This window comes from Caretta caretta, chromosome 3 (genome assembly GCF_965140235.1).
Source record: "Caretta caretta isolate rCarCar2 chromosome 3, rCarCar1.hap1, whole genome shotgun sequence".
Taxonomy (NCBI): domain Eukaryota; kingdom Metazoa; phylum Chordata; order Testudines; family Cheloniidae; genus Caretta; species Caretta caretta.
Window position 1 is genome coordinate 41345375 of NC_134208.1, and position 12734 is coordinate 41358108.

A 12734-nucleotide genomic window follows, 5' to 3' on the forward strand; every position below is an offset into this window, starting at 1 on the left:
GGAAAGAGGAGTCTAAGGACTGCAAGCTGAGTGCCACCACCTACCATCCTTTAAGAAATGGAAATTGATAGGAAAGGAAGGAGCTTTCCCAGGACACTGCTGATCTGAATAACCCCTGTCCTTGGTAACAACAGATACACAGCCCTCCCCACTATGAGCCCACCATCAGCAGCAGATCACCATGTTAGTTTTTAGCCGGGGAATGTGTCAGGGAGTACAAAGTTCCTTCTCATCCTGAATAAATTCAGGGAGCTAGTCTGTCTCACCTCTCAAGATGCCTGGCAAGAGAATTATTGCAGCCATAAGGCTGTAAGGACTGACACACAGTGCACATCCCTGGTGTGGACTCAGACTGGTTCCTGAACACAGGAGTTTGAGTATTGGAGAATGGGAGAGGTTTTTACACAACTTTCCTGCTCATAAACTTATCCTCATTCATTAGTGTGGCACAGGTGGATTTGGAGTTTCACTATCAAGTCAACCTGTCATTGTTTAGTCTGCCATGAAACTAACATATCTAGTTATCTAGGACCTATGTAGCCCAGGAGAAGGGCATGTACATTTCTGGCTGGATCGAGCTCTCAGCCAGTTTCCTGGTTTGTTTTACAGATTCTGTCTGAAGAAACATATAGACTTCGCAAGCTAGCAGAACTCCTTCCTTAATTAGGTTTTTCTAAACCATATCTGCTTATGCTCTTTGTTTCCTGGAGCATTACTTCTCTCATATCTGTATGTCTGTGTGTATTATACTACCAATCACTGTACTATCTGAGTATTTTCTAGATAAAATCAATAGCAATTGTGAAGTCCCTAATGGAATCGCTGCCTCTCTTCCTTTTCTCTGCTTGAGGAATTTTTGTTGTGGTTGGCTGATTTTCTTGTTTGTTACAGGTTTATGTATGTTGTTTTTGGGGGGAGGGGGTTAGTTGGGAGTGTCAGTATGTGAGTGTCATTCTTGCTATGGTGAAAAGTATTTCTTAAGAGAAAGATTTTGCAGCGTTTCTTAAAGACAGTCAGATTATGGATCACCGAATCTCCTGTGGAAGTTTGTTCAACAGATGCATCCCTTTGAACAAGACTGCTTTGTCCCCTGCTGTCATATACTTCATTCTGGGCAGGGAGGAACAAATGGAAGTAAAGCAAAAGACGCAGAGGCTGCCATCTGCACTGAGGATGCTGGGGAACTCTCCCACCCTTGCTATACCATTGATGCACCCCTATCTTGGTGAAAACATCAGCAGTTATTCTCTGCATGGCTCCCACGGTTTCTGGCACTGAAGGAACTACACTGGTGCTAGAGTAATGATGGCAGAGTTCATTAACATGCTTGGTGTAGACAAGACTGTGGATACCCCAGTATAATGACTGTGCATGGACAATGGATTCTGGTTTTTCTACCCAAAGATATATAAAAATTGACTTTCTGCTGTATTTAATTATATGTAGATCATAAAGCAACCTGTCTGGAAGAAGAGGAACTAAATTTATTTATTGATGTTGACTGTATGCATACAGAAGCAATTATGACTCCAATGCCTGAAGGATTATCACAGCAACAGGTAGTACTTTGTGTGTGTTTAAATATTATGGAAACATACAGTAAATGTCTTATAGGGCATTTGCATGGACAAAAATCTGTTTTGTGGTGAGTAATTGTGCATGTAAATTAAATAGACAATGCTGCATTCATTGTAGCTTGCATGGTCGTTCACCTGATTTAGAAAATCATGCCCTAAATCCCTTACCCGTGGTCGCACAGGTAATCTGTAGCAGAGCTTGGACTAGAACCAAGGTTTACTGGATTCCAGCCCTTAATCGCAAGATCATCCTTTTTCCCGACTTGGCTGCCATTGCCTGTCTGTTACTCTATACTTCAGTCTAGGTTCAGGTAGGTGAAGAACAGAAATCAAATTAACAAGAAAAGTCTCCCTTTCATTCAGAGGGGAAGTTACTAATTTGTATTTAAGAGGATTGGTTTAAATCTAATAATTACTTAAGTTTACTTGAAGCTAAATCAGAGAATACAAGGTTTGCAAAATGAAACTATCCTGAGTTTTTATTGGTCAGAATTACCACCTTTGATAAATACACTGTGGGATTTCTAGAAGAAAATGTTGCAGTTGTTAAAAATTACAGGCACTAGAAGCATGTTTAGAATATAATTATTCTCCACCCTCTTCAGAACCCCATTCTCAGGAAACAAGCATTTTGGATGTTTCAGTTCCTATAAAAGGGGTACTTGAAGCAGAGCACGATCTAGAAAATAGTGACAGAAGATAAGCGTAATATACTGTAAGAAAATTAATGAGCCAATAATATATTCATTCTTTAGATGAACAGTGAAGTACCAGACTGAAAACAACTTCAGTAATGCAAAAAGTAATGTCTCTTTTACATTGACTTCTCTTTATTCTTAGGCTTCTGTAATCTGATCTCCTGTCTTCTTCCTTATCCCCTTCAGTTCTGTACAGTTCCACTTTTGAGTCACATTTCTCTTGGATCCATATCCACATTTTCGGATAGATTTGGGAGGTTGAACATACAGATGGTGTGAATTTAAGTAGCTCCATGGAAATTGGTAGACATGCACGCAGTTGCACTAGACATAAGCTTAGCCAGGGATGCGGAATGATGTCCATGATTTTGCTTTTTTAACATTAAAACTTAAAGTTGAATGTGACATAACTTTGGGTGAAATACAGCAGATATCCTTAAACATGTCTATTGGCCTGAGAGATGTTACTATTGCTCTTGGTTCTCCCTTTAAAGTGTAGAAAATCTCTCTCAAACCCCCTGAATCTTAAAAATGTCTTCTAGTTATAATCATTGTCATTTGAGTAATGTTAAATATTATATATCCACATGTAATACTAAGTATTATCAGTTAAGTATTTGATGTAATTGGATGACAATATAACATTTGTTCAGCCTTCTTACCTGCGGCAGCTAAAGGAGGGTTTTTGCTATATAGTGGGAAGATGTCAAAGACAATCCCTATGTACTTGGGCTCTGGGCTCAGTGCTGGAGAGATCCCCCCAGTTTGTCCCCAGAGAGTGCACAACTGATTGCTGAGGAACTTTTGTTAGTTCAAGGTGCAGAGCTCAGGTTGAAGCTGGCAAAGGAAATTCATACTGGATGCAGACTGAGCTGACAGAGAAATGTGGTGAATGGCTTGAGGAACTTGGAAGCAGACAGATAGAAGCAGGCAACTGTATGATACCTGAAGTGATGAGAAATTGACAAGCAGGGAATCCATTCACATTGGGCACCCTCTATGAGGAGAGGAGAATTAAAACTCCCACTATTCTAGGGACTGCACACTGGTGGACAATGTATAGGGCAGTACTGACATCCAATTTAAAGGAAGCCATTCTCTTTCTGACATTCTCCCCTTTTTGATGAGAAGATGAGAAAAGTGTTGGTGCCTGGAGGTTATGGTTATTATTGGTATTGGAAGAAAGTATAATCCAACAATGACATGATGAATGAACTTCAGGTCCCAGTCTGTACAGACCTGAAATGACAAGAGAGGACGTATTGTCCTCACGGGAGTGAATAGTCTCTTAATCAAAAAGAGAAATATTTTTGGAAAAACACTAGAAGTGTCTTTTAGTGATGGGGAGTTAGGGCTGGTGTTGTTTTTTAATGGCTACGTGATAAGAATATTAAATTATTTGTGTATTGAGCATAAAATCCATATGCTTCCCACACACGTGCACATTTGTACATGGTGTTTCTTTTTGAATGAAAAATACATTATCGTGTGTGCACTTGGCAATACAATAAGTAGATACTGTACAATTTGGTCTTTTAGACTTTTCTTCATAAACCTGCTGCTGTCAACCACAAGGTGGCATAACAGTTTTTGTTTAAATCCAGGTCCTGTTTGAATTCCTGTTTATATACTGTGTCATACTGTGAGCCTGGAAATGTTGGATCACTGAATCAGTCATTTTAGTGCTTCAATCATAATCTCTGTTACAAGTTTTATACTTTTAGGAATAAAAAATGCTGAGTCATAATTTATTATTTTTCCCACCCATCCATACCAGCAAAAATATGCGTGCAGCAGACTTGTAATATTACACCAAGTACATAACAGAGCTCTTGTTAGTGTCTCCTAGATATCTGTCTGTATTAGGCATTAATAAGATGTCTATCACAATGATATGTAAGCACTGATATTTTATGTACCGCATTATGTTTTATGTACCACTGGGTTTGATACATGTCAGAAAATTATTATAGTTAAAGTCACAAAACACAACATGCTTTGGAGAAAAATTCAATGGAAATTAGTCATAGAATCATAGGACTGGAAGGGACCTCGAGAGGTCATCTAGTCCAGTCCCCTGCACTCATGGCAGGACTAGGTATTAATATATATCTATATCATGAAACCTATTACAATCCTGTTACACTGTATGAGAATAAACAAGAATGTTTTTCCTCATGTAAAGTAGCACAGTCAAGGTAATGGGAACAAAGCACTGACCCTACACCAATACTTTTTCACTGTTGTTTATAAGTCCTTATCTTCAAGAGTCTGTCACTGGATTTTTTTTCTCCAAATCAGTGTTACTATGTTATGCATATGTAAAACAACAAAAACGTGACACTTGAAGCCTGATTTTGAAAACTGGCCAACTATGTTGCATCTGTATATCAAGTAGCTAAGGTTCTATCACCATCTGTGCCCACAGCTAATTGTACCCCAAAAATTGTGGGTAGGAAATAAGAGGCCATATTTTAAAAGTGAACCTTTAAAATGAGACAGTCAAAAAAGAAAACACATATGACGACTGCTATTATAGTATTTCATGCACAATTTAAAACATAATTAGAGTAATAGTAAGTTTCATGAATTTCTGAAGAGATATGACATTTATTTTATTATAGTTCCAATGTCAGGAATACTTTAGCTTGACATATAATACAAGGGTTGATTTATCAGTGTAAGAACTTTATGGTTAACTTTTAATATGAGTCTGTGATTTTGCCTAATACTCTTAACTCTGTTTCCATTTTAGATATAGGGACAACTGGATCAACTGTGTCGTCCCCCCCCCGAAGTTAGCTATTTCAGACTAGAAAACAAAAAAGAATTTAGTAAACAAACTCCACATATCTGTTCGTAATCATCATTATTTTCAACAAGTCCCAGAAATGAGGGGAGCATCAACTACTTTAAGTTTGACAGTTTAACTTTTATCACTTTGAACAGGTTGTGAGAAGATATATTCTGGGCTCTGTGGTTGACAGTGAGAAGAATTATGTGGATGCTCTCAAAAGAATTCTGGAGGTATCTAAATATTTTTTGCCTTTTACTATTTGGAAAGGAACCAAATCCTCAAAGAATTATTCATTAATTATACTGTGAATCATATGCATAATGTTAGAGGGGCATCAGATCAAATGTGTTTTCTTTTGACTATAAGTCAGGATTTGGCATAGGTTTTACTTTTTGATGTTAAACTCTAATTTTTTTTGGGTTGTTTGAATGTATCTGTTTTCTTTGCTCAGCAATATGAGAAGCCTCTCTCAGAAATGGAACCAAAGCTACTGAGTGAAAGAAAACTCAAAATGGTCTTTTATCGTATTAAGGAGATTCTTCAGTGCCATTCAATGTTTCAGATAGCATTGGCCAGCCGTGTCTCTGAGTGGGATTCTGTTGAAATGATTGGAGATGTCTTTGTTGCTTCAGTAAGTAAATACATGTGAGCAGAGGCATGAAAAATGTCGATTTTTTTTTTTAATTGTTGATATGTCTATGTACTTCTCTATCTAATTTGGATACTCTATTATTTTCCTATGTTCCCCACTGCTGGTGGCTTTTGTAATAGCCCGTGTACCCATTAGGACAACTACATTGACACCAACTCATGTCTTCTGTTTGGTTGGTTGCAAGTGAAAGAGCTTTGGCTAATATTTTCAAACATATGTGCCTCATGTTAGCCACCTAAATCCGCATTTAGGCATCTAAATAAGTGGCTTTGTTTACAGATATGCTGGGCCTGCACAAATCCACCAAAATCAACATGAGCTGCAGGTGCTTGACACCTCTGAAGAACAGGAGAGCATGGAATGGCCCTTAGCAGATTTGCTTATAGCTAGAAATACTGCAGACCATGGCCTAGACTCCCAAGTCTGTCCAAGTTGAGCTTGGTGCAGGAAAGGGTGGGGAGTGGATATGCAGGAAAGTAGCTACCCCAATCCTCAGCCCAACAAGGGGCTGAACCAACCTCTGGTTTAACTTAGAGCAGCCTAAGGGATTGTATTAAAGCTGACTCCATCAGTTGGAGTTCAGCACATGTTAGCTCCGCTCCTCTTGCCTCCACTCCCCCTAGACATCCCCTCCTTTGCACAGGAGATGTAAATGCTGCAATGCATAGTGCTCTAAGGCACCCCAGGTACATCAGAGGAATCTCCACTTGCCTTTCTGGGCAGTTGTCTCTCCACTTTGTCCCATATATTTAATGTGGCTGAGCTGAAGTGGCTACTAGAACCATACATTTTACAATTCATAAGTTTTGCAAACTTACAACTTTAACTCTGCATTTAATGCATTTGCATGTTGTAGCTTATCAGGAGTTAACTGGTTAGTTCCAACTATGGACTCAATAGAAGTTTAAGGTATTCAGCAACTCCTGTGTGGAGCACTCAGCTCCTCACAGCACCAGGCACTTAGATGTCAAAAATAAAAATGAGCCTGTCTTCAGCTGGATTTCCTGTTGATGACTGAGGTTTGTCTTCTCTGCGTTTCAGTTTTCTAAATCCATGGTTCTAGATGCATACAGTGAGTATGTAAATAACTTCAGTACAGCCGTGGGGATTCTCAAGAAAACATGTGCCACGAAGCCTGCCTTTCTAGATTTTTTAAAGGTGAGTGCATTTAAGCTTGAAAGAAAGCTGAAGAAAATAACAAAGCACAAGATGAGTTAGAGAAAAATTTGGCCCCGTGGTGTGTAGATTCTGATGAAATTCAAAGAGAACAAAGCTCACCCACAATTCTAGTGTTGCAGGAGGATGACATGATTTTAGCTCTGAGGAGTATTGTGCCGTGCACCTCAGTTTTATTGATCTTCCGAATGACTGTGCTTGGCAAGCTGTTGGGATTCTCTTGCATGTTAGATGAACATTAGCTAAGGTCACAAGCTGAGGCCTCATCTTTCGACAAAGTTTATGCATTAGCTACATTGTATATAAAAGTCTTAAATTAAAACTCACTCTGAACCTTTCTGGGCATAGTAACAGAACACACAGGGCTAGTAGCTCTCAGTCTCTTCAGTCTGACTTCAGTGGGATGTTTGCCTGAGTGAGGACTGCAGATTTGGGACCATAATCTTCAATTCTGGTCAGGCAAAAGTGGATTTTAGAAGGTCGGAGCTAGGGGGCACAGGAGTGGTTGCAGGTCAGCACTGTAATGATGGGCACCAGTATAAGTACTTGAGCTGTTCAACATTATTTGCATTTTGAAATGCTGATATAATACTTGCCAGAAGCTGGGAATGAATGACAGGGGATAGATCACTTGATTACCTGTTCTGTTTATTCCCTCTGGGACACCTGGCATTGGCCGCTGTTGGAAGACAGGATACCATTGGTCTGACCCAGTATGGCTGTTCTTATGATTCCCCCCCTTCCCCACGGTTTTGGACCAAATACACACTGTTGAAAATATTTCAGCATTTTGAAAAAAATGAGAAAAATCTTTTAAAATCATGACATTTTCCCCGTTTGTCAACCAGCTGTAATAACAACCTGCCTCCTGAGCATGCACAGAACTAACAAAATGACAAATCTGTTTTTTCCTCCTTTCCCTTGGTGTCCTTTGATGTTATATAAAGATAACTATGGACTTTACTTTGTGTTTACATACCTTTTGAGATTGAGAGTTTTCCCTAGACTTTCTCTTTTAAAATACCAAAACACATGAATAAATATAGATAGTACTGCATCAGCTGGTAGGGTTTTACCCCAGATCCCATGACAGAGAACAGCCATTGTAGAATGTAAGGCCATGATCCAACAAAGCAGTTACTTTTATGGTTAAATTTAAGACATGGAACAAGTGAATGGGAACACTTGCATGCTTAAAGTTAAGCTCATGCTTAAATCTATTGTTTAGGCAAGTAGAAATGTGCTTAGTTCAAACAGAATTTAGTTTCCCATTTCAGCTACTCTTGTACTGTTGGGATTTGTCCCTTTCCTTGTTTTTGAGGAGGAAGTTTTCTTTTTTTTCACTTGCCATTATGACAAATTAAATGGTAAGATTTTTCACAGAGGCCTAACTAATACTTCTAAATGAGTTTGTGAAATTTTTGTTGTATTCCTGATACAAAGAAAGTTATTGATATAAAGAAATCCTGGCAAACATTTTAAGTTTCTGAAAGACAATAATAGAAATCTACTAACATGAGCAAATGCAGTGACTTTCTCATTTCAGCAATGCCAGGAGTCGAGCCCTGATCGAATTACCCTCTATGGTTTAATGATGAAACCCATACAGCGCTTTCCACAGTTCATTCTTCTGCTTCAGGTAAACAATATTTACCAATGAGGCTTAGCTGATAAATGCTTCTTTTGTATTCTCTTAGTACTCAGCCTCTGGGGGGATTCTGTGGGATCTATGTTAGACTGTAGCAATATATTAAAATTAGAGTTGTTTTTGAGTCTTGGGATCAAACAAGTGAAAAATTAAATATGTAGTAATGAGAGCTATGAGGTTAACTGATTTTTTGTTTGTTTCAAGTCAGCTCAAAACTAAATTTTTTTAAAAAATTTCAGCAAGCCAAAAAGTTAAAATAAATAAATAAATAAATACACCTTGAGTCAAATAAAACGCCTTCTTCAACCCAAAATGAAATATTTCAGTTTGTTTTTTGAGAGGGTTTTTTATCTTCTGAAATTGTTAAGATAAAATTGAGATAAAAATCAAAACAAAATGTCATTTCAAATCAAAAAGTCAAAATGTTTTGTTTTGAAAATGTCAGAATGAAACTTTTTAGCTTTTTTCAAATCTTTGTTTTTTCTTCAGCCAAAACAATTTGGCAAAGTTGACACACATTCACCAACTGTTTGGGCCAATGCAAATCTTTATTTTTTGGCAAAAACAAAAAACAAACTTTGTCTGAAAAATTTCATCCAGCTTTAGTAATCTCTTGGTTTGACTTGTGAGGATCTACTGAAGGAAAAGTTACTAGAGCTTGGTACTTTACCTTTGCATGTCAATAAATATTTCTTTAGGTATCCCTGATTCAAAAACAGTTGTGCCATGTATTTGTGTACAGCTGTTGTTTTAAAGGGCAAAATACACTACATTCAGGTAAGGGCCAATTGTTCTTTGTGGAGTTTGAACACTAGTGGTTCTTCTCTTTGGGAGTCTTTATGATGTCTGTATAGTGATCAAACATCCTTCTTAAAACAAAAAAATGTTTATTTTGCTGTAGGAACAAAGCATTTAGACAAAAAGGATTTTAAAATAACAGTCCACATGCATGTCTATTTCATCCAAAGGCTTACCATTCTCTGATGGTACCCTACAAAGGCATAACTACTTCACACCCCCAGCAGTTGCCTCTGTCTCTGCCTGTATCCCCTGAACATCTCCACTCTCTTTGAGAAAATGTTCCTTCTTAAACTGCTATAGTTCTTTTGATCTTTTGGCTCCCAAGCCTTTTTCTATCTTGACAGTGTCTCTTAAGAAGCCTCAAGTTTTTGCAGGGAAGTGGTTTATCTTGAGCCTTTCCATTTTCTTCCTGTTTATTTTTCCTTACAGCCCCCTAGTAAACTGAACTAATATATTTGTACAGTGGACTTCCCAATAATTGACTCAACGTACAGTATTATTAAATTATTACAGAGCAGCTCCAGTTCCATCCCACTAGCCATGATCAGTTGGTTAATTTCTTCTAGAGGAAGACTGGTTTGAGGATGGTAGGCCATGTGTAAGTGTGGAATAATGGTTGAGGGAAGGAGTTCACCAATGGACAGACAGGCTAGCATCATTGATGCAGTGGAGGAGATGGGGCAGTTTGATAAGAAGTAATAGTGGGTATATAGGAATGTCTGAGAATTGTCAGCAAAGGGAAACTGCCCAAATGATTTCAGTGTATGCCTCAAATATGGAAATGTTCAGAAATTATTTCAAGATCCATAGAGCAGGCACTGTTTCCTCCACTGTATTTCATACAGCATTAAGCTCATTGTTCTCATTTAGTAAATAATAATAATGATAATGATGAGAAATAGTTTCAGTATGACCTTACATTAAATTAAAGGTTGGGAAAGTTTTTCAGGTTTATTGGATACAGGTATCTACATATTATAATGCATGTTGATTTTCAAACTGTTTCTTTAATGTCATTTGTATCTTTTATATTTTTCTTCAATTTGAACTCCCTTCTCCTTACCTACTTACTGGAAAATAAACTTCACAGGCTAACATCTCTTTGAAGAGCAATTAGAATATTCAGCCAACCAAGGATCCAATGGGATAAAGATTCCAAAGTGTTCCATTATTTGCATCAGAAGTCATTAATAGCATTGGGCTTATCGTTGAGTAGTCATCAGTTTCAGAGCAATGCAATAACTTTAGAGAGAAGTTTACAAAACTATGTACCATCTTTAACTTGTGCCTCAGAAATCATATCTGTGCTCCTTTTTTTTTTTAGGATATGTTGAAAAATACTACTAAAGGACATCCTGACAGGCTGCCACTGCAGATGGCTCTTACAGAGCTCGAAACATTGGCAGAGAAATTAAACGAAAGGAAAAGAGATGCAGATCAGCGCTGTGAAATAAAGCAGATCGCAAAAGCCATGAATGAACGTTATCTGAACAAGGTTGGGACAGAATATAGTTTATACTGTGGAAGCTCATACGTTGCAAATTTCTTATTACCTTCTCCTGAGCAGCTTGTGGGGTGGCTACCTAATCTGCACCCCTTGGTGTGATGGTTCTATTTAAAGCATACGTGGATTTGGGGGATAGAATGGCTGGGAAATGTAAGGCATCTCTAGGATAATATAGGTCCACTGGCCAAAACCACAGTGTGCTGTGGGTGCAGGGTTATGTGTCCAGTGCTGCAGCCTAGCGGAGGTACGAGCAGCCCAATGGTGTTCTATGGTCTGGTAAAGGGAGAATGCTAACTCCTTATCCCACCTCATACCTTCACATAGATCCTCTGTACAAGGACATCCTAATTTGTTTTCATGGCAGGATCCAGGATTTGGCCATATAGGCAGTGTAAAGTATTTAGAGATCCATTTCTTCCCTTTGATATTTCAACCCAGGAAAGCAGTCCCAGATGTGCTGACAGATGTATCTAATAGTTTCTTGTTTTGCCTGTATTATTCAGTTATTTGGATTGTAAAATAGAAATATCCTCACGAGAATGGTGAGATACATTTAAAAGGAATTGAGACAGGAACAACCTTCTTGTCTTACTGTGCATCATAAATGCCTCTGTTCTTTCTGGAAGATGAGGTATCACATACCTGAATTACTGCTCATTGCGATTTATTGTCTTTAATACATCTGTATAGGGTGGTGAGTGCCTAGACCTATTCTGAGAAAAAAAAATGCTAACTGCACCTCATATTTTTCTCAAGTGGTGTAGAAAGTCCTCTCATTTTTCTGGAGAGGAAGCAATCAACCAAAGCATAGGCATTTTGCATCATTAAGATCAATATTTCAAAAGAAAAAAAGCAGTGAATTTATCACAGTATTGGGATAAGCATGGATGTGCTTTATTTACCTGTATAGCCAAATGGTTAAAAATTGTGTACTCTGCTGACAGCGATAGCAGGGCTGCATCTGGAACACTGGTTTCAGTTCCAGATTCTCTGGAGGTAGAGGATTAACCTAGGGCTTTTAACCTTTCCTCCTAATTATATATCTTTACACTGTACTGTAGCTTGTCTAAACAGCAACATGATGATCATTGACATGTAGTTAAAGGAGTTAAACATAGAGACAAATTTTTCCTAATAGGCACTGGTTCATGCTTTGGGGACAGGGAAGAGCGGGGCAGTGCTCTCAATGGGAGTTCCAGGTGACATTGTGCTATCAGATGTGGCAGCTTTGTGGCACGCAGTGGGAGCCTGTATACTGCATTATGTGCTTTCCTCAACTGCCAGTCAGCTCTGTAGACCAGTGCAGGTAGAGGGAGTAGCCATGACCCTGTCTCCTCCTGCTCCTTCTTGCCTCCTTGTAATAGTTGACACCTCAGAGCATATGTGAATTGACTGGAAGGGAGTAGAGAGAAAGGAATTCTAGAAATCTATGGGCCCAATTCCTATTTTATGCCAGAGAGGTGTAAAAGGGTCTTTATGTAAATGGGAATCAGTCCTAAGAGTTTAACAAAGACATTGAATCCATGTCCTTAAATCCACCTATAAACACTTTTAATACGGTATAGAATACGGTGGCCCATTATATTTGCTTCTGTTTTTGCAGTGGATGTTGGCTATGTTGTGTATACATTAATATGTTGATCATTTTAAAACTCCAGTTACTCAGCAGTGGAAACCGATACCTAATACGGACTGATGATATGTTAGAAACAGTTTACAACGAGAAAGGAGAAATTGTCAAAACCAAAGAACGACGACTCTTCATGTTGAACGATGTATTGATGTGTGCAACAGTGAGTGCACGGTAAGGCTCACTTCACGCTGTTTGAACTGATCACTCGGAAACTTGAACCGGAATGGACTCTTAATGGAAACTTT

At 38.4% G+C, this 12734-nt stretch overlaps 1 protein-coding gene across 5 annotated transcripts in view; it reads left to right on the plus strand.

Annotated features, from left to right (window-relative positions):
• ARHGEF10 (Rho guanine nucleotide exchange factor 10) overlaps positions 1–12734 on the plus strand; it is a 193365-nt gene that overhangs the window by 96798 nt on the left and 83833 nt on the right. For all 5 annotated transcript variants that reach the window (XM_048845332.2, XM_048845331.2, XM_048845334.2 and 2 more), the window contains 7 exons: positions 1447–1559; positions 5225–5302; positions 5524–5703; positions 6766–6882; positions 8447–8539; positions 10674–10844; positions 12515–12660. In XM_048845332.2, the coding sequence (XP_048701289.1) occupies positions 1447–1559; positions 5225–5302; positions 5524–5703; positions 6766–6882; positions 8447–8539; positions 10674–10844; positions 12515–12660 (898 nt within the window). The remainder of the gene's footprint in view (positions 1–1446; positions 1560–5224; positions 5303–5523; positions 5704–6765; positions 6883–8446; positions 8540–10673; positions 10845–12514; positions 12661–12734) is intronic.